Here is a 22,454-nt window from a genome sequence, read left to right as displayed (position 1 = left end):
ACGAGCGTCTGCATGGTTTAAAAGCCAGCGACTGTTACCACCGAGCTCAGGACCATCGAGCCAGATCTGGCTGCAAGTACCCTGCACCCTCTCCTCCACACGAGCCACCCTGAGCAGCAACCCCCAGAGCTACGCAAACACCCACGAACCCTACAGAAGCTGCTTGGGAATGGGTTATGAATGCCACCAAGAGGAGTATGACCAGGCAAATGAGTAGCTCTGAAGGAAAAAGCCTAGCATTTCATTCGCTGGGTGTACAAGCACTTCCGGGGCCCTTTCTCCAGCTGTTCCATCTCTTCTTCCTCCTCAATCCGATCTGTATAAATAAAGATCAGAGGATTCCAGGTCTGACCATGTGCCTCCTGGCACGATGCAATAACATGAGTGCATCACAACCTGTAACGCATGTGTGCCAAAACAGTGAAACCTGAATCTGAACACACCTTGGTATCTCTCTCCTGTCTGCAAAGGTACAGGACAAAGAACAATGTTAACCTTGGCGAGCAAGACCGCAGGGCGCAAGCAGCAACATCTAGAAAGGCGCAACACGACAGGACAAGTGAATCCTTTTCTTCTACAAATAAGCTGCAAGGGAAAAAGAAAATAAAAAAGAGGTAGGGAAAGCTTATGAGTACATATTACAGAGATTTAAAGACAAATCAACTCAATGTGGACCTTGTAGGGATTTTAATAAATTAACAATAAAGATAATCAGTGATTATCTGGATATTTTATAAGAAATTGAGTTAAAAAATTTAGGTGTGATAGCTGCTTTTTTTTTTTTTTAGGACTTATGTATTAGAAAATAGAGTAAATATACTCTGAAGCTTTTACAGATAAAATGTTACATTAAGGATCTACTTCCAAACAATCCCCAGCTGGGGGAAGAGATGAACCAAGACTAGCTCTGTACTAGCAACTACTGAAGACAGTCCAGGGCACACGGTTCATTCTCCTATCGTCTCTATATTTTTAAATTATGTTTCAGATTTTCCAGAATTAAAAAATGCATGCATTTTTTAAACTTTAGAAGTTTCTACATTTTTAGCTGTGTTCCCCCATCATTATACCAGGAAGCCTGGCGCCCAGTAAGCCTGTGCCCTTGGGCTGTGCCAGTTGCAAGTGCGTCTCGGCGGGTGCTTCCCTCTCTTCCTCTGTGGACCAGGAACGGTAAGAGGGAGTTGGAGTCAGGTATTTCCCCCCTCCCACTGTTAGTCTGAATGTAAAACCAACGCGACAAGCACTAATCTCTAAACTACTTAGATCTCAACTTTTCCACTTTTGTTAATATAGAGTTACACACTTTATACTGCTGATCAAAGAACGCACAACACTTTGCATTACAAATCAGTATTTTTTTGACACCGTACACACGTCACTTTGACGGCCGGCTCTCAGTGTCCTGGAGAACGCTGTGTTGTTCCCCCGCTCCAGGGCTCCTGGCTGGCCACTATGCTTTGTTTGCATCTACGGTGGCATACGTATCTTTGTAAATTACTTTTTGCTTTTTATTTATGTATTTGTGATACAATCCACTACAGCTGGAGAAATGAGCAAAGAGTTTTAATGTTTAGGGACTGGCAAAATTATCCCGTGAAAGGTCAGTCAGAAAACCCCTTAGGTTTTGTGGGACACAGGGTGTTGGAGGCAACTCAAGTTGGCCACTGTAGCTCGAAAGTAGCCAAACACAGTGTAGCTGTGCTCCAGAAAAAACTTCACTGACAAAAACAGGCTATTAGAATTTTGAAAAAGAACAAAGTCGGAGGACTCACACTTCCTGATTTCAAAACTTACCACAAAGCTATAGTAATCAAAACTGTATGGTACTGGCCTAAGGACAGACATAAAGACCAATGGAAAAAAACTTAAAGCCCAGAAAAAAACTCACGTATATGGTCGAAAGATTTTCAACAAGCATACCAACACCATTCAATAGGAAAAGGACAGTACTTTCAGCAAATGGTGCTGAGAAAACTGGATATCCACATGCCGAAGAATGAAACATTTCCTTAAATGATATACAAAAATTAATTAAAAATGGATCAAAGACCTAAATATAAAACCTAAAACTATAAGACTTGCACAAGAAAACATAGCAGAAAAGCTTCATGACATTGGATCTGGCAATGATTTCTTGGATATGACAGCAAAAGACACAGGCAATAAAAGAAAAAAAAGACAAACTGGACTTCATTAAAATTTTGTGCATCAAAAGATGCTACCAAGGCAGGTGGTGGAGGCGGGAGAGGGTATAGGGCGGATAAAGGGTGATGGAAAAAAAAGCGATGCTCTCAACAGAGTGAAAAGCCAACACAGGGAAAGGGAGAAAATATCGGAGAATCGTATACCTGATGAGGGGTTAACATCTAGACTATATAAAGAACTCCTAAAACTCAACAACAAAAAAACTGACTCCAAATGGGCAAAGGACAGGAAAAGTTATTTCTCCGAAGAAGATGTACAAATGACCAATAAGCACAGGAAACACCATTAATCATTAGGAAAACGTAAATCAAAACTACAATAAATACCACCTCATATCCATTAGAATGGCTCCTATTGTTAAACAAAAAAGTTTTAAGAAAAAGAAAAAAAAGCCCTGGCTGGTGTGGCTCAGTGGATCGGGCGCCAGCCTGCAAACCAAAGGGTCGGTCCCTGGTTCGATTCCTGGTCAGGGCACGGGCCTGGTTTGCAGGCTGGGACCCCAGTTTGGGGGTGTGCGAGAAGCAACCAAACCATGTTTCTCTCCCTCCTTCTCCCTCCCTTCTCCTCTCTCTGAAAATTAATAGATAAGATCTTTAAATATATATAGAGGGATGGGAGGGGAGGGGAGAAAAAATGTGTTAGCAAGGATGTGGAGAAACTGGAACCCTTGAGCGCTACTGATGGGAATGTAAAAGGATGCAGCTGCTGTGGAAAACAGTGTAGAGATGCCTCAAAAATTTAAACATTGAATTATCATATGACCTAGCCCTTCCACTTCTGGGTGCATACTCAAAAGAGCTGAAAGCAGGGTCTCAAAGAAATATTTAAACACCCACATTCATGGCATTATTCACAATAGCTACAGTATGGAGGCAACCCGATGTCCATCAGCAGATGAAAGAATAAGCAAAATATAATATATACATACAATGGAATTTCAGTCAGCCTTAAAAAGAAAGGAAATTCTGACACATGCTACAACATGGATGAGCCTTGAGGACATTACGTTAACTAAAACATGCCGGCCACAGAAAGACAAATACCGTGATCCCACTTGTAGGAGATCCTTAGAGCAGATAAAGTCACAGACAGAACGTGGAGGGTGGCTGCTGAGGGCTGGGGGAGGCGTGAGGGGACTGGCTCTGAAGCGGGCGCGGCGTTTCCGCGAGGGGTGAGGAAAAGGTCCTGGGGAGGGACCGTGGTGACGGTTACACACTAACGTGGGTATGCCTAACGCCACTGAACTGCATCCTTAAAATGACTAAAATAAGAAATCTTACTGTATATATTTTAACACACTCACACAGAGTTGGCTTAGTCAGGACGCTAAGTTAAAGAAGTCAGACACAAAAGGCTACACATTATGTGACCCCACTTACAGAAATGCCCGGGACAGACAGAAGTAGGGTGGTGACGGCAGGGGCTGGGGGCGGGGAAATGAGAGCGACTGCTCGCGGGTAACAGGGCTTCCTTCTGGGGTGACGGAAATGGTCTGAATTAAAGACAGCGGTGATGGCTGCACAAACTTATGAATATACTAAAAATCACTAAATTGTACACTTTAAAATGGTAAATTATATCTCAATAAGAATATTTTTATATATATTGTAAGCGGGCTTGGGGATTCTCCTTCCAGCTAAGATGAAATAGTCCGAGGCAAACCAATGCTCACACTAAAAACATCTAGAAATAGGTTATCAAGTTTAAAGAAAAAACAAGCCACAAACAACAACAACAAAAGCCTTTTGAAGGCACTGGAACGGCTGCTGAGATGGCCAGCAGCTGAGGGGACAGGGCGCCAGCGAAGGGGAAATGCGGACGAGGTGAGCCGGCACCCCACAGCCGTCATCTCCCTGTTTTGCCAAGTCTGGGTGCTAAAGCAGGAAGCTGAGAATCTAAGTCACCCAAACAGAGAGCTATTCCTAAGAGACAAAGAAACCAAAAGAACTTTGGCTAATTTTGTGGCTAGAATTTTGTAGACAAAAACTGAAGACATAAGGAGCCAAGGTCCTGGTTGGGGGAAGGGCAGAACTGAGCCAAACACTCAGGCTCATTTTCTGTGCAAGTCATTTGCTTCACTCTGAAGCCGAGTGAGCAGAGAGTGGGGCTAAGAAGCCATGCAGGAAGCCACCGAAGGGCAGAGCAGACAGTTCTGCAGCCTCAAGGTGCAGAGAAAACAAGAGCTAGCATTTAGGACCCACCAGAGCACATGGGCCTCATGAAGGCCGTGGCTCTCAGTCCGAGCCTGTGGGATGGTCGCACCTAGAAGCAGCCGTGTGCCAGAAGGAGAAAAGGCCTAGAAACCACGATCCAGCTTTTATTCATCTCTTTCCCACTGGATGAAGGTGATCAGCCCCACTACACCTGCCTAGAAGACAAAAGGAAAAACGCTCTCTAAAGATATCATCCACAGTCTCTAAAAATTTTTATATATAATACCCAGGAGTCAAGGAAAAATGACCAGGTGTGCCAGGAAACACCACCAAACGATCAGAAACTAAGAGGGATAGGCAGACAATAGAACCAGAATTACTGGTGACCCAGATGCTACAAACAAACAAAAAAAACAACCTGATAAAAATGTGCAAGAAAACAGAAAGAAATGGAGAAAATTAGAGATGAAGAACGTCACCAGGTAATCACACTATACAAAACCAAGGGAAGTTGTAGAAACAAAATATATAATAACTGGAATCTAGAAACTCTGTGAATGGCCAGGTAGGATAAACACAAAGAAAACTACCCCTAGGGAGATAATAGCAAAACTGTTGAAAACTGAAAGCAAAGAGAAAACCATACATGCCACCATGAGTGGATAGGCCGCATCTTCAAAGGGGCAACAGCAAAAATGACAACGAATTTTTGAGACATAAAGGGCACTTAGAAGACAGTGGAAAATCTTCTGAGTGTTGAAAGACTATAATCGGCAACCTAGAATTTTACATCAGCCAATATGTCCTTCAAAAATGAGGGCAAAATGAAGACATTTCAGACAAACAAAAATACAGAATTAAATTTGTTGCCAAGATATGTACACAAAAATAAATACCAAAGAAAGTTCTTCAGACAGAAAGAAAATTACCTCAGACAAAAAAAGTGGAGAAATGAAAAGTGACAGTATGCGTGGAATATATACATGAACATTGACTATAGAAAAAAACAGTATTTAATAGTATTTAAAATATGTAAAATTAAAATGCATAAAAACAATAACAAAAGGCAGGAAAGAAGTAAATAGACTCAAAGTGCTTTAAAGTCCTAATACAGTCAGGGAAGTAATAAAAGCAATAATTTATATTAGACAAGAATGCATACTGTTATCTAGGATAACTACTAAAAGTATACTAAAAGATTGTATAACAAGCCAGTAGAATCATTAAAAAAAAAACAACAAACACAAAACTTGATTCATCTAAAAGAAGAACAAGAAGAAAGATGAGATGGAAAATAAATAGAATAGTAAGGTGATAAGTTTTGAAACTACTCAGTAATTACATTAAATATAAATGGACTAAAAAGACTGGATAAAGAAACAAAACCCAATTATGTGGAGTGGGCAAGTTAACACAACTTAAATAAGAGTTAAAAAAAGCTAAAAGTAGAGAAGAAGCACTAACAACCACTAAATGAAAACTAGTGTCTATATACTAATTCAGGTGAAGAAAACATCAGGGCAAGAAGCATTGCTAGAAACAAAAAGGGGCGTTTCATGATGACAAAGGGGTCACTCTACAAAGAGGACAAAGCAGCACCAGATCTATATGCACACAGTACCTGAGCTTCGAGTTATACTGAACCTGACAAAACTATCGGAGAAATACACAAATTTACAATCCCAGAGCGAAACAAACTTACCTCTTTCAATAACTAATAAAGCCAACAGACAAAAAACAGAACAAAACAGTAAGGCTATATTAAGAACTGAGTGAAATAATTAACAGATCTGAACTAACATATTTAGAATACTTCCCTCAACAATGGCAAAACACATTACTTTCAGCCTCTCCTGCATCATTTATCAAAACTGCCCATATACTGGACCATAAAGCAAACCTCAACAAATTTCAAGCAGTTGAAATCATTCCAAGTATGTATGTAACCAGAATGGAATTAAACTAGAAATAAAAAACAAAAAGATAACTAGAAAATTCCCAACTATATCTATAGACCTCTGAATAATCCATACACTTCTAAATGATTCCTAAGTCCAAAAAAGAATTAGTAATGGAAATTAGAACATAATTATATAGCATTATAGACATTTGAGGAATGAATTTCCACTTCTGACCATGAGAGAGAAACTGGTTCTGAAATAGCCACCTGAGATGATTAAACAAAAAAATCGTTGCACACTTTCTGACTCTTCTCTCGTAACAAGAGCGGCGGCCCCCTCTCTTTGGGTCTAGGTGGACTTATGACTGATTAAGCCAAGACTGGAACAGAAGTGACACCAGGTGACCTCTGAGACTAGATCATAGAAGTCAGTGCAAAATCTCCCTTGCGACCTGTAACACCGCATTCTGAACCCCCAGGCACCACATGCAAAGTCCGACTGGCCCGCAGCCGCCGCGCCAGAGACGCAGGCCCACGGAGTGCGTGCCGGGCCCGCCCGAAGATAGAGCCGGCTGAGCCCCCCACCAACCAGCGCCACCGTCAGCCCGGTGCGGGCGCGGAGGTCTAGCCCGCTCGACTTGAGATGACTGCGCCTGCGCGAGAGATCCCACCGGAAAGCCGCCAGCCACTGTCTTCCAAAACCCTCGGATCACAAAATCACGAGCAAATACGACCATTTCAGCCGGTAAGTTTTGGGATCATCTGTTATGCAGTGATAGAACTGGAATGCTCTGCCTCTGTAAACAATGATAAAATTGGACAAAATACTGGAGGAACGCACTTTCAGGCAGCATCAGACAGGCAGTACGGAATGGCAAACGCTGACAAGCGGGGACACGCCTGAGAGAGGCGGCAACCACCCAGCCCTCTGCCAGGGGTGGCTTCCTACCGCCGCGCCAACACCTGGAGTCCACGCAAAGCACCGCCAGGCTGAGGCGGCGAAGAACAGGGCTCCAGGCAGCTTCAGTGGCTGCAATTTTGTAGAAGAGAATTGTACAAAGATGGCGGGGGGGGGCGGTGTAGGGAGGGGGCAGATGCCCACGAGAAGGGCTCTCCGAGCCCAGGTGGAGCTGTACGCGCACAGGGCCTGATCGCTGTGGGCTGCTAACCAGATCACAGCTGCTACTGGCTGAGCGCAGAAGGGCGCCGTCTACAGCGCCAGGGGAGGTGCAGGGCGAGGGGCATCTGGGAGTTCCAGAGCTGCCGGAGTGGAACGCTTTCCTTAACATACTATCTCCCTCAATAAATTCAATTGGCCCTGGCCAGTGTGGCTCCGTTGGTTGGAGCATCGTCCCATAGACCGAACTGTCGCTGGTTCAATTCCCGGTCAGGGCACAGACCTGGGTTGCCAGTTTGGTCCCCGGTCTGGGCGTGTGTGAGAGGCAACTGATCAATGTTTCTTTCTCACAAGGATGTTTCCCATCCTCCCTTTCCCCCTCTCTAAAATCAATAAGCATATCCTCAGATGAAGATAAAAAATAAATTCAATTTAAACAATCTTATTAACTGCCCGACCATCCAGCTGAGATAATGAAGGCAGTCCCCAGGAATAAGAGCCACACTCCAGAGCAAGGGCTGTACTAGATCCTCCCTAACAAGGCGTAAGACCAAGCACTGGCACGACCAGCAGGGAGGCAGAATTTAGAGGTTGAGCGCTGCCAAATTAGATTTGGAAAACATCTTGGGCTTTTTACAGTTTACTACTATAAAAACGCATAAAACCAAGGCCCTCCTAGTTCAAGGTGCTCAAAGGTAATTGAACTCTTTGCTAAAATTAGAATGAACACTCTTCAGGGGGTAGATAACAGAATACAGAATCTCTACAATGCACAAAGACCATTATTTAATAAAAAATCTTGCCCTGGCTGGTGTGGCTCAGTGGATTCAGTGCTGACCTGAGAACCAAAGGGTCACTGGTTCGCTGCCCAGTCAGGGCACCTGCCTGGGTGGCAGGCCAGATCCCCAGTAGGGGACACGAGAGAGGCAACCACTCATTGAGGTTTCTCTCCCTCTCTTTCTCCCTCTCTTCACTTCTCTAAAATAAATAAAATCTTTTTGAAAAAATCTCCAGATATGCAAAGAAACAGGAAAATGTGATCCATAGTCAAGAAATAGACAATCAAGAGAAACCTAGACAGCCAAGGTGTTAGTCTGTCAGCCATGCCCTTCCTGGATAGCTTAGCCATCGTAACCAACCATGAGAAATAACAAAATAAATGTTATGGTTTTAAATCAGTAAGTTTAGGGGGAGACTTATAACAAAATAGTAATTGAAACAGAAACTTGGTATCTGAGGTGCTGCCACAATAAAAAAAAATAAATAAAAATAAACCATGGCTTGTGTTTGGGATCAAGTGGTGAGCGGAAGCTGGAAGGGCCATGAGGAGGCTGGTAGAATTCCAGAAACATCTCCATGCCTAGCAGTCACTGCACATCACGAAAGGGAACCCCCACTGCCCTGGGGCCAGAAGTTACAGCAAGAGACAAGTTCTATCTGGAAACAGCTGTAGCTAATCTAAGAGCAACATGCAACCCAAGGCATCTGGTGACTGGCACCCGGTGACCTTCGGCCAGCATCCTATAGGGAGAGCCTTTCCTTGCAAACTCTGCCAAAGGCCTCAAGTGACAACAGGCTGGCACTCTGTCCTCCAGAGATCCCCTCCCAATCTTACCTCCAAGAGTTTCTCATCTCTCTAGTAAATATTTTTTCAAAGGAATGGTCTGGGGATCTGAATGGGAAAACAGAAGTAATGGAATGTTTTCCTGTTCCCCAAAGTACAAGTAATCCAAACATGGGAGAAATAAAAATAGAACTAGAGACTCCAGCAAATTATTCCTGGAAACCTCAGAATCACTGAAGGACCAGTGCTTCCCCCACCTGCCATTCAGCACCACAGGAAACAGAGTGGCTCTGGATGCCACGGCAGCTTGACATCCTGCAGCCAGAGATGGTCAGGCATGGCGTGGGTTCGGGCCATGCCAGCCTGTGTTGGATTTCCCACTCTCCTTCGGGTCTCCGATGGGCAGCCTTTTGCAAGAAGGCTAGCAAGCATTCTCCTGGCATTCCCAGTGAGCCTGAGAGCTGAGAGTTAGAGGGGCGTACAGGACCTCTCATCCCCAGAGCGGAGATTTTGCTCTGATATCTAGGCCTTTACCACAGTGCTATAGTGTCTCCCTAACCCAGAGCGGAGATTTTAAAAAGAGAATGAAGAGAATAAGCCCTTTTGCTGCCTTGGGTGATTATGGTCCCGCCCCCCCCCCCCGCCCCCCGGAGCTCAGGCAGGTAAAGCCCCACGTTGCTGTTCCAGTCACCCCTCTCTCCGTCCGGGAAATCCCCTTTAAAGGATGGCAGAGGCCAGACTCACGTACAAAGTTTCCATGATATGCACACTCCACGGGGGTGTCCATAATAAGCAAAAGGACACCAGGAGGATAAAGAGAACACAAACCACTCATTCCGCCTCTTTCCTTTGAGAGGGGACTTGCGTACACACACTAAGGTGATAAGCCTCCAAATTCGTAACTCTTGTGCCTGTTAACCCGAGAGTAAAAGACAGTAAAACTGGTCCTAAAGCCAAACAAAACGTGCCAGCAACCTCAGGGGAGGGAGCAGAGCAACAGAGCTCAGTTTACTTTTCCATTCTACTGATGAACACTGCAGCACTGATGCCACAAACCACACAAAAAATAGCGCCACAAAAATTCCCATAAGGACTCAGCCGTTGAGAAAGGGCTATGAACAGAGACTGGGGTGTTGGAAGCAGAGCACTAGACTCAGCAGCAGGCACCACCCTGGGAAGTGAGAGAATACTGCAGTGCATACCATCTTCCCTAAGTGCACGTATAAACAACTGAGACATTTAAACGACCCCTTCAGACTCTGGGTGATGTCAGGAACTTCTGGTCTGAAAGCAGAGACCAGGACAGATTGAGGAGCAGAGGCCGTGGAGGGCAGGGCTCAGGTACCAGTTCCCGAACCCCAGCCTAAAGACGCACCGTTTCATCTGTCAACTGTAATTGAAAAACAGTTTTTAAAGAGGGAGCATCATTTAAAGTCACGTCTTGGCTAAACAATAAACTAGTGAACGCCACAGACCTTCTGAACTACTGTCTCATTAGCTGAAGCTTTGAACCTCAACTCTGCAGGCAAAAAGCTGGAGTGCAAACTCGGCTCAGAGGGAGGCAGGTAAAGCCCTTTCTGACGGGCCATGATAAAAGTAAAGCAGCAAGCCTCCTCCTCGGAGCCAGAGAGAATCTAAAGGAAGTAGGAAGCTTTGCCTCCTGGTGGGCGAAAAGAAAGGAACAATGAAAAGAGTGGCTAGAAGAGAAGTAATGAGGGTGAAAAGGGGTCTAATAAATCTGTAAGCTCACAGGGCAATCTGAGATCTGATCGTGAGTCCCTAACTGGGCAGTCAGGTCCCTGCGGCAGTCAGGTCCCGGGCCTGTGGAAGGTTTGCCTTCAGCCCTTCCTAGCCCCCTTCCTGTGCAGGGAGGGTACAGTGCCTTTGTGAGGTCTGTATTCCCATCTGTATTCCCCTCATAGAGATTTCCCTGCCTTGCTTTCCCTCACCTCCACACAATCTTACGTTCCCTCCTTAATTCCAAATCCATAAAAGAAACTGCAAAACTGTCATTCCCTGGAGTATTTGAGATCTTGCTTCCAGACATGTCCACCTGGCTCAAATAAACTCTAGTAAACTCTTGCAAAATTTTCCTACAGGTGTGGGTGTTTCTAATGTCAACAGTACTGAGGACAAGGGGAGCAGGAAATGGAGACAGAGAGTTAAAGCAGTTTACGGCCATCTAGTCAATTGCAAGATCCTGCCTTCCCTAACCGAGGACACTTAAGAGTAAACGGTTTGGACTGGGCCAGCTTGCTCAGTTGGTTAGAGCACTGCACCCAAGCGCCAAGGTTGGGAGCTAATCTCTGAGCAGACAAGAATCAACCAATGAATGCATACTAAGTGGAACAACAACAACAACAGTAATAAAAGGGTAAATAGTGTACATTTTTCCTCCCCAGCCAGAGGTGAATAGCTTAAATCATCTACTCAGAGAGACAGATAACAAAACTCCAATTAGCGCCATTCGTGCCAACCACAACCAAGGATGGATAAAGTTAAAGGAATAAATCTCATTTTGGTGCATGAGCATAAAACTGATGAGTATTCTATTGCAATCTTCCCCAGTGAAGTCCCCTGAACCCCCAGCCTTTAAAACCCTCCAGACAATGGACCCTATGTGCCCACCCTCCCAGGAGCCCGCAGGCACCTTCCCCTTCCCCCTTGCTGCCCTCCCCCCCGCCCCCGGCACAGGCCTGCATCTCCTAAACTCTAAGGGACTCCATGAGACTTGAAGCCAGGGCGCAGTGGGCAGCCACAGCTCACCCCGGGCTAAGCCCCTGAACCTGTCCCGAAGGCCCCTTTCCTCTGACCGTCGGGTGAGCAGACAGCAGCCCTGCCTGAGCTCGCTCCTTTCCGATGTTGTTTGCAGAGACAAAGCCACCCTGCCTAGCTGCTCTCCTGGTGCTGCTCCCGCTAGGCCCTTCCCCATTTCACTCTCCCCAGCTCTAACAGACACCGTGAAACCTCTCCTGCACGAAGTGAAGAAGAACCCACGCACCGCTGGCCCCAGGCTGACCCGCGCCAGTAGTGGTACCGCTGTCTCTAAGCTGGAAGGGCGGTCAGCAGTGGCTCTGCCAGGACAGGGTGCTCCAGGGTCGCTGTTCTCCAGACCCCCACACACGAAACTGTGCTGGGTCACCACCAAGGGAAAACCCTCCCTCCTCTTTGCCTTCCCCCTCCTCGGGTTCAATCACGGGTTCTATGGCTGAAGGAAGTCACCGAACACCGCCCTCTGCTTCTCCCCAAACCACTGTATTCCTCGGCCCGGACCCCTGCGCCAGCCTGCACAGGGCCCTGGCCGCCCCTTGCTCCCGCCGCACCACACTGCAGAGAGGGGGAGCTCTCCATCCACCCGGGATCTTTCAAAACACTTTAGACCTGACCCTCCTGCCCTGAAGATAAAGTCTAAATAAAATGCTTAAGCCTCTTCTGACAGCTCGCCTCCAGCCTCCTCTGCCCACCAAGTGCCTCCTGCTGACCCCTCTACCCACACGCCCCCGCTCCACAGCTCCAGCCGCAAAAGCACAGACACTCCCAGGGTCTCTGGCCCAGGCGGAGGTTGTGTCCCTCCTTCCCCATCCCCTCATCTAACAGTTGCTGGGTCAGGTTCTAACGACTTAATTCTAACTCATACCCTCTTTCAAGTCTCTGCTTCAAGGCGAGCCTCCAGAAAGCCTCTCTAGGTCTTTTCCTTTGTATTTGGGCGTGTGCCCCACATGAAGAGCCTCGGTGCCTGTCCCTGCAGCGGCAGAGAGAAAGCTCATTGATGCTGCTGCTACGGCGGCCCCTCCTGGCGAGCTCTTTGGGGAACTCCCTCCAAACCCAGCACACCGGGCTTCTGTGTTCTAAACTGGACCAAAGGCCCCGTGAAGACTTCAGAAGGGGAGTCAGAAAAAACTTCAAGACCTCCCCTTCAGGAAGGGGGGCTGGGCAACTCCGAGGCCAGGGCAGGCGCAGCACCAGTTCTGTGGGGAGCCCTGCACACCGGGAGCCTGTTTCACCCCCAGCCGCTGCCAGGCGTCCGACAACTGTTCTGGGGCTAGCTCTGCTCCCAGAGGGTCTGGGCCCAGTCTGCCAGTGCTCCTTATCCTCCAGGGAGTTACTGGCATTGCAGACATTAACTCATTTAGGCCTCAAAACAGCCCTGCTAAGTTGATGGCACTATAATGATCCCCAGTGTGTGGATGGGGAAATGGCCTCACAAAGCTCCAAGTAGTGAAGGTAGGACTTGAATCCTGTGAACCAGGTGGCTGATCTGGCTCCAGAGTTCAGGCTCGCAGACGCCATGCTGCAGGGTCGCTCCCGGGCACTCCTCTGCCCCCGTTCTCTAGAAGGTCATGTGGGAAAAAACAGCGCGGAGACCAAGTACTCTGCCTTGGCTTACAACAAAGGCTACAGCAAAAGTGAAGTGCAGAGTGCTGGGTCCAACAGCAATCGTACCGGGGGAAGAGGGAATGAAGCTTGACCCCGGTCTCACGCCATACACAATCAACTCCTGCCCTGGCCAGGCAGCTCAGCTGGGCAGAGCGTCGGCCCGATACACCCAGGTTGTGGGGCTCATCTCAGGTCAGGGCACATGCAAGAAGTGACCGCTGAATTCACAGCTATGTGAGATGCACAACAAATGGGCATTTCTCTCCCCCCACCTCCCATCTTTCCCTAAAATCAAGTTTTAAAAAAAAATCAATTCCAGATGGATCATAGACTGAAGTGAAGATAAAACATTAAAGTTTCTAGAAGATAATAGAATAGCTTCCTGACCTGGGGTGGGGAGCCAAAAATTTCTTAAATAAGGTATAAAAAGCACTAAACATAAAGGGAAAAATGATAAATTTGATTTCACTGAAATCTATTTATCAAAAATACAATTAAAAAAACCCATAAAACTGCAAAAAAAAAAAAGTCCCACAATTAAGGGGTGAAAAATCAAGCAATAAAGAACAAAAAGACAGACGTGTGTGAGTGTATCTAACAAAAGACTCATATTCAGATATAAAGAATCACTGTAAAGCAATAATAAATGGGAAGAAGAACATAAAAAAGTCAAAAAATATATTCAGGCACTTCACAAAAGTACCAATGGTCATCAAAGCACATATAAAAGGACTCAGCACCTTATGTAATTGGGAAACGCAAACTGCTCCCACGATCAGAAGCTCCCGCTCTGTGGATTATTGGAAATGTGTGTTAAAGCACGTACAGAGTCACTCGGAATAACTAAATCAACATATGACATGCTTTTCTGATGCAAATTTACAAAACAATGGTCTGTCCCCAGCATATTTCTGTCCTCTTTGCCTCTAAGCCTGACACACAGAAAAGAAGGACAGAAACTGGTATCGAAATTGGCACAACTGAATTCTTAACAAGGCTATTCTGAAAAAGCAGTCCAGCCCTCACAGTGCCCAAGCAAATGAATGAAGCCCCCTTCCAAGTCCCAGGACCTGAGAGCTTAGCCCCGCCCACCTCCTCCCAGGTTACTCTGTGGTTGGCTCTCTGTGCTCCAGCCATCAAGGCCTCTGCCTTTCTTAAACAAGCAAATCAGTTTCTGCCCCAGGGCCTTTGCCCTGGCTGTCTGCCTAGAACACTTTACCCCTGAGTCTTTACATTGCAAGCAAAGAGGACTAGTAGAGTGAGACAGAGGAAAAGCAAAAAGCAGACTTCCTATAGGAGAGTCAGAGACAGGACGGAGAAAGACCCGCTGTCCTTACCCGGCAGTCCAAGGTGGCCGGGGCCAACCTGAGGCCGAAGTGGACATCAAGGAGGCTTTCTGTCAACACCATGGCTGTGAAGCAGGTTACAAAGGGGACCAAGCATGCCACACACCTACCTGCAATTCCAGCATCCTCACCTCCTGATATGTGACAGAAGATAGGCAAGAATAGAATGAAAAAGAGAAGGCCTGTGTGTTCTAAAAAAGATGTGCCCACCAAGCCAGGCTGTGTCTCAGTCTGTTTAACTAACTTAAACTATGGCTTCTCAGGCTTTTTCACTGGGGGGTCCTAAACGCCCAGCCAGAGGCCGGACCTGAAGCTGAGCTAGAAGGAAATGCTGAGCCAGAAAATCCACTGCCTAAGGAAAGCAGTTCCAGAGGCCCCAGGTTTTGAACCTCTACCTCTAATGACAGACCCCGAAGGTCAAAGGTGCTGATGCCCTACTTTGTCCATTCCAAAAGAATAGAGGAAGCCCAGCACAGACATCAAGAGGAAAACAAACAAACAAACAAACAAACCCAAGGAACGAAAAACCAAAACCAAAACTTTTCACAGTGTGCCATGGCTCCCCTAACCTGTTACAAAAATAAAATAGTCTTCATCCCCCCCTTTATTTTAAAGTCAAAGTCATGGTGCTATTCCCCAGTAGCCAAACCCTCCCCGCTCTATCATAGCCAGTTCTCAGACTAATATCCTACCAGTCAACATTCAAAAATCAAGGGGAGACAACACCCCAATCTAAAGTAGCAGAGCCAGAAGTATCTTTATCTCGCCCATCCACTCCCTATCCTATTCTTCCCACCTTGGCAAAGGTTTCCTCACCCTCTCAGGCTTTACCTACCTCCCGCCTTCAACCTGCCCCACATATCCAATAAGTCACCAAGTCCTATAAAGATAATCAAGTAGGAGAAAGTGTGTCAAAGTGCTTGTGAAGAGACAGAGCTAGTATTTAGAAGGAAATGTATAGTTTTAATTGCGTATATTGGGAGGAAGCCTAAAATGAGCTAATAAGCACATTCTAAAATGAGCTAAGGTAATACAAAATAAACCCGAAAGAGCTAGAAAGAGGAATATTGTAAAGTAGACATTACAAAGAAAACAAAAATAGAGGGGATCGGCAAAGCCAAAGGACAGGTCTTTAAGGTTAAAAGATTGTTCTGACATTTCTGTAAACTATGATGAGGCAATATAAAAGCGAGCTATTGTTATCCACTAGAGGAAACTTCAAATAAAAAGCCTTGAAGTAATAGCTTCCTTCTGGAAAGGGCTACTCAAGCTCAGCGCTACTGACATTCTAGGCTGGGTAACTGTAAGCAGGAGGGGTTTTCCCACGCACTGCAGGATGTTTCGCAGTGTCCCTGGCTGGTCTCCACCCACAAGGTGCCAGGAGCATCACCCCCCTACCCCCAGGAGCCCTGATAACTGAAAGTGTTTTCAGACATTGTAAACTGTCCCCTGGGACGCAAAATCATCCCTGATTCAGAGCCCCTGCTTGAAGAAAACAGAAGGGCCACTTCACAGTCTACCAACTAGGACTGGATTATTCATGGCTATTCCTAATTTAAGAGTAGCTGGCTAGTCTCTCCTCTTGCTTCTTCTGCCCTAGGCCCTTCCTGCTTCACTGTCCCCATCTTTAGTGAATGTGGAAGGGAGGGAGGGAGGGAGAGGAGCTGGCTGCTCTGCCTACGAGGGCTGTGGGACGACCAGCAGGCCGAGGCAGCAAGGGCGGCTAGACAGGTCACCTCAGGTGCTTCGGCAAAGGGGCACAGAGTGTTCAAGGCGAGGGGACCAGAAAAGCTGCAAGAGCTAAGACCGGGGCAGAGCTGCCACAAGTCATGGAAGGACCAGTTATGTTGGAGAGGGGGCAGTGCATAGCTCTAACACTATAGTGAAACTTAAAAATGGCCCTTGAATCAGACTCCAAAAGTTAAATATCCTAGCAGAGCAAGGGAAGGAGACAGTACCCATGGAACAATTTTTGTCACACTGCACTTCATAGGCAATGAAAAGAAATCATTTGAAATTTTTAAAAAATTATATTCCCTGAGAATTGTATAAATATTCTTTCTGAAACATTCCAGTGGCACAGCTGCACTGTTCTGAGACAAATCACAATTAAATCCTCACCACTTCTAAATAAATAATAGTAAAGTCCCCAGAAGCATATAATTTTTGAAACATTAAGAACCTGACAAAGAGAAAAACATTCGAAGAAACCAAGAGGGAAGAAAACAAGATATAAATATATCTGTCTAGAAAAAGTCCAGGCATTGTTAATATGAGAACCATGTGCGTGACATCAATATCACCAGGCAGCCGAGGACAGCACACTGGACTATGCATTCGTGAACAATGACGACTTCACTGTACTAGTCAGTGGGGGCAGTAGATCCTGTTGAGTGAGCCTGTGTACTGTGTGGCCGTCGTATTCAAAATGACTGAGCGAGTAGAGCAACAAATCTGTATCACATTTTGCACTGAACTTGAACATTCCTCTGAGGAAACTATGTGGATGATTCAGAGGCCGCAGCTGAGGGCAACTGGTGACCGGCAGCTTCCTCACAACAACGCACCCACTCACGCATCACGTCTCAGAGTTTTTCGGCGAAACATCCAATCACCCAGGTGAATCAGTCCCCGCACAGCCCAGATTTGATGCCCTGTGCCTTCCAGCTTTTCCCAAAGCTAAAATCCCCTTTGAGAGGGAAGAGATTTCGGACTGTCATTGAGATTCAGGAAAATACGACGGGGCAGCTGATGGTGATTGGGCTATGAGAGATCCTAAGGTGCCTACTTTGAAGGGGACTGAAGCGTCATTGTCCTATGTACAATATTTCTTGTATCTTCTTCAGTAAATATCTCTCTTTTTCATATCACATGACTGGGTTTCTGGATGGATATATACCCATTATACTCACCAGCAGCACCTAAAATCCAACCTAAACTTGACAAGAGTTCTAGGGGTATGTGAAAATATACCTCTTAGAACCTAGATGATAAAAAGCAGAAAGCGATACAAAGTGACTCAGATACCTAGGGACTCTAACGCCATCTCGGGAACTATGTGAGCCAAGCAGGGGAGCCTAATAGTGCCCCTCCCATCGCCATCTCCCCTTATTTCTACTCGTTCTACTGCACAGGAGAGAAGCACAGAAGCAGTTGGGGGGAAACTCCAGCTAAGCCAGCAGTGCGCAGCGAATGACGCTGTTAAGGGGAAAAAAGAGAAACAGTGAAATGGTAATTTCCTGCCAGAGAGGATGTGGAAGCGGGGAGAGACTTCTAGAGAGTCTAAATGAGGGAAGACCGATCCCGAGCCATATGGCAGCTGCTAGGAGGAAGGAGAACTGAGAACAGTCGCATCGGTGAGGGGCGAGGACGGATGTTCATTCTGCTGGAGCCTGGAGAACGGCAGGCGCTCACTCTCCTGGGCTCCTTCAGAGCTAAGCAGTGGCGCCCTAATGAGAAGTGCCATCCCACGAGAGCGGTCTGTCAGGAAGAGCCAAGGCCTCTCTTCACCCACAGGAAGCTCACGATTACATCCCATGCCGTGAAGGACGGTAACTGAGAAGCCCTGGGCCTGGCCAGAGGACCTCACAGGAGACTGAAAACGAAGGAAAAGAAAAAATCTAGCGCCACTTCAGCAAGTTGGGGCAAAGGAAGGGGTGAGCCGCGCAAACCAAACAGGCGTGCAGAGGGGGCCGAGTAGCCACGGAGGCGCAGTTCTCCCCAGTAGGGGCGACCCACAGCCACGGGACGTGACAGGGAGGCACAGCAGCACGGCAGGAGCCGCAGGGGGCCTTCTGGGGTCCTGAGCCCATCTGAGAATTCCTCCCCGGGCAATCCCCTCACGTCTACGCACGGAGAACTGCGTGCACGTTCAGGAAACGCACAGGCCAACCCCTGGTACCCCCCATGCCTACCACCTCACAGGTCCATGACCCTGGACCGAAAAGTGTGGTCCCAGTGGCCACGGACTCCTCCAGGACTTGGGCAGGCGTGCTCCACTCTCAGATCTTGGGGTCTTGAGTCTGCATGTTTGTGAAAGAGGTAAATAAATGCTAAGGGCCTTCCCAGCACTAAAGCGCGGCTTATACAGAACAATCCATTTCCAAAGAAGGAGCATGAGTTCACTGTTGTTGTGTTTCCAGTCTGTCTCCTCACGATGGATGACCTCAGAAGCCTGGAAACACCATGCTCAGCCGCAGACATTCCCTTAGAAGGAAAGATAAGGCGACCTCTGCCACCCACTAGAGCCACTCACCGTCCAGCAGGTCTTCCTCGTCATCCCTGCTGTGCTCCTCCACTGCCACCTCCTCCTCCTCCTCCTCCTCTTCCGCATCCTCCAGCTCCACGTCCGGGTCCAGGTCTGGATCGCTCCCTGAGGCGGATTCGTCTGACATGGCTCCCAGAGGCCCTCAGGGGGCATTACCGACTCATGGTCCACTACAGGGTCCTGGGAAGAGGACAAGAGGCAGCTGAGTCACCAAGCGCTTCACTAAGGAGCATGGTTCTTTCAAAGAGACAGGGCCACGGGGGAATTCCCTGGAGCCTAAGTAGAGAAGGCTACCGAACCTCATTCCAGCCTTCCCCACAGGGGCGCTGGCCCCGGACTACGTTCTGGTGACTCTGTCCACCTCGGAAGCCCCACTGAGTCCTTCCTTTGTGCATAAGCTTCCCTTGAGCATCGGCTCCCTCTATCTGTACATGCCTACACACGCGCGCGCGCATGCCGCTACATGAGCACAGGCACGAGGCGAGGTGCGGGTACACAGTATGAAGCAGAACAAAGCATGCTGGGCAGTGCTGGAGAGTGGCGTGTGCCAGAAGGGGCTGCTATTCTACATGCGGGCGGGCGGACAAGTTAGCTCTGAACAGAAGCTGGAGGGAAAGTGCTCCAAGCAGAGGGGCAGCAAGAGCCGGGCCCTGGAGGGGCCACCGGGAGTGCTCAGGAAACAGCGAGTGGGGCCTGCCCGGACAGGCCAGGGGCCTGCCTGCGAGCTCCAAGACAGTGCCCGCTCCAGCCCCCTGAAAGAAGCGCTTCCCGCGGGCCGTTGGCTGTTTACCACACGGTCACTCCTCCGAGGCACGAAGTGCACGGGGGCCTCGGGCCCCCCATGGCTGCGGGTACCCCTGTGCCCATCTCCACTCTCAGGCTCTGTTCTACCTCTTGGCCTGGTTCCAGCTCCTCTTCTCCCAAAAAGCCTTTGCCAACAGCCCCACCCTTCTGGGGTCGCAGGCCCTCTTCTGAGCTCCATGAGCCGTGCTGGCCATGGGGACCTCCACTGGAGGCTTCATCTGGGCTCCCTGGCCAAGCGGTTTGCTTCTTTGGTTTCTTACCTCCTGGTCCAAGAGTAAACCCCTAAGGGCATGATTTAGCTGGAGCCAGAGGCATGTCCTACTCAGATCATTCCTTCCTTCCGTCACATTCACTCACTCACTCGCCAGCCTGCTCTAGAATGTTTCCTGTGCACAGGCATTGCGCATGACTGTCGTCTGTCTCTCCGCTTTACTGTTAGTGTAAAGGTCATTTCTTCTTTAGGGGGGAAAAACAGGATAAAAAAGAAAGCTAGATGACCCTGGCTATGTAGTTCAGCCGATTAGAGTGCTGTCCCCATACACCGAGGCTGTAGGTTTGATTCCCCAGTCCGGACACATACAGGAATCAACCAATAAATGCATAAACAAGTGAAGCAACAAATCAATGTCTCCCCCCACCTAAAACCAATCAATAAATAAAAACTTTAAAAAACCTAGGTGGATTGCTCTGTGATAAAGCAAATACAGCAAAATGTTAACATTAACATAAAGATTTACTGACCAGTTTTTTAATTTTTCCATAGATTTCAAATTTTTCATAATAAAATGTGGTAGGAACACAAGGAAATAATCTTTTACAAGACAAACTGCTGCAGACAACCACATCAACAGCAAGGCCATCCTAATATTCCTCCCATTTTCCAAAATAAAAACTGAAACACAAGTCTCTAATTAGTCAACACAAAACACTATTTCAGAATTGAAATCTCTTATTAAGATGCAGACACAATTTGAGACAGAACTTCTATAACACGTCCTGAACAGAAAGAGAAACAAAGCGAGGCAAGCTGGCCCCTCGGGAGTTCTGGAAAGCTGGAACTGACGTTTAAGGCGCTCCGCTTAGGGCCACCGGGACCGTGAGCGTGTGGGCCCCGACGGGCCAGTACTGGGCCTCTCAAAACAACTAAAGCAAGTAACAGCTGTGAAGTGATTTAGTAATAAAATTTAACTTTTTATCTTTATTATCACACTTCCAAAAACCTATAAAGGGCACTGAGAACAGGGAAAAGAGGTGACCCACAAGTACACACTAATATGACTCACGTTGAGCTGCCACTCACTGGTGACAAAGCAGATTTCAAACCTCTGAAGTAACGACTTGTGTTCTTAGTTCATTAGGTTTAGAAAGGAAGTAGTAAATTACTTAGAAATCAGCAGCTTTGAAAGGGAATTTTTTTCCTGAATGTGAGTATGATAACTCATCAGTAACTACTCTGTAAATCGGTTTTGTAATCGGCATCACCCCTGCTCACCCGAGGCTGCTTTGGGGTGGGTATTTTGCTTACAGTGTGCTTGGCTGGTTATGGAGTGGCTTTTGGAAGACAGTTTTAATTAGCAAGTACCTTCGGGTAATCGGAATGCCTGTCATTTTAGAGAAGATACTATGTCACAGAGGAAGAATGTCAATCACCTTGAGTTGAGTGGTCATAAGGAAAAGCCTCCTGTAAACCCCCAGTACACGAACACCTTCAAAACCTCAGCCCTGTGCTCCTGCTAGAGGCAAACATCAGTTAAACATCTAACAATCACATGTGCTACCAGGATAGTAGAGACATCGATCTGTCCGGCCCCCTGCTCAAAATGTAACAATGGAGGACACTTTTAAAGTCGTACCCAGGCCTTCAGATGCCCACAACAGAGAAGCTGGAAAGTGATGAATTTTTTAAGTCCCACCAAATTTGGTTTTGCTCTCTCCTACCTTCCCATGAGCCACTAAATTTCTTTACAAAGGTGACACAATGAACTCTCCCTTCTCAGCTATTTAGAACCACAGCAACTACTAAAAAGGCAAGCTTTGCTGCTGCTGATCTCCTCAAAAAGCAACGAAGGGAAAGCGGCAGGGTAGGGGGATCCCGGGCCGGGCTGCGCTCCCTGGCTCCGCCTCTGGGGTCCCAGCCCCACACGGCCGCTCCCCCTGGGCACCGCCTTTCAGAGCACAGGGAAGGCAGCCTGATTCGAGAGCTTGAGGTAGAAATGCAAGAAGAAACAAATAAGTTTCTGTGCACATACCGTGTTCATGGATAGGAAGAATTAACATCATTAAAATGCCCACACTACCCAAAGCAATCTACAGAGTCGAAGCAATTCCTATTAAGATATCAATGGCATATTTCACAGAACTAGAACAAATATTCCAAAAATTTATATGGGACCACAAAAGACCCCCGAATAGCCACAGCAATCTTGAGAAGGAAGAAGAAAGTTGGAGAAATAATGCTACCCAATATCAAACTATACTACAAGGCCATAGTAATCACAACAGTCTGGTCCTGGCATAAGAACAGGCATAAAGATCAATGGAACAGAATTGAGAGCCCAGAAATAAACCCACACCTTTATGGTCAACTAATATTTGACAAAGAAAGCAAGAATATACAATGGGCTAAAAGAGAGTCTGTTCAATAAATGGTGTTGGGAAAATTGGACAGATATGTGCGAAAAAAAAGAAAAGAAACTAGACCATCTTCTTACATCCCACACA

The 22,454-nt window shown here is 47.0% G+C and overlaps 1 protein-coding gene across 1 annotated transcript in view; it reads right to left on the bottom strand.

Moving 5' to 3' along the window:
* The window catches only part of RAD54L2 (RAD54 like 2), a 75,880-nt gene that overhangs the window by 28,295 nt on the left and 25,131 nt on the right, over positions 1-22,454 (bottom strand). Inside the window, exon 3 of the mRNA XM_054594782.1 lies at positions 18,918-19,109. Coding sequence (XP_054450757.1) covers positions 18,918-19,056 — 139 coding nt within the window. The 5' untranslated portion in view covers positions 19,057-19,109. The remainder of the gene's footprint in view (positions 1-18,917; positions 19,110-22,454) is intronic.

The sequence above is a fragment of the Pteronotus mesoamericanus genome, unplaced genomic scaffold, assembly GCF_021234165.1.
Source record: "Pteronotus mesoamericanus isolate MK-2021 breed Mesoamerican mustached bat unplaced genomic scaffold, CSHL_Meso_final scaffold_533, whole genome shotgun sequence".
NCBI lineage: Eukaryota > Metazoa > Chordata > Mammalia > Chiroptera > Mormoopidae > Pteronotus > Pteronotus mesoamericanus.
Note: the sequence above shows the minus strand (reverse complement) of the source record. Positions and strands in the feature narration are given on the sequence as shown.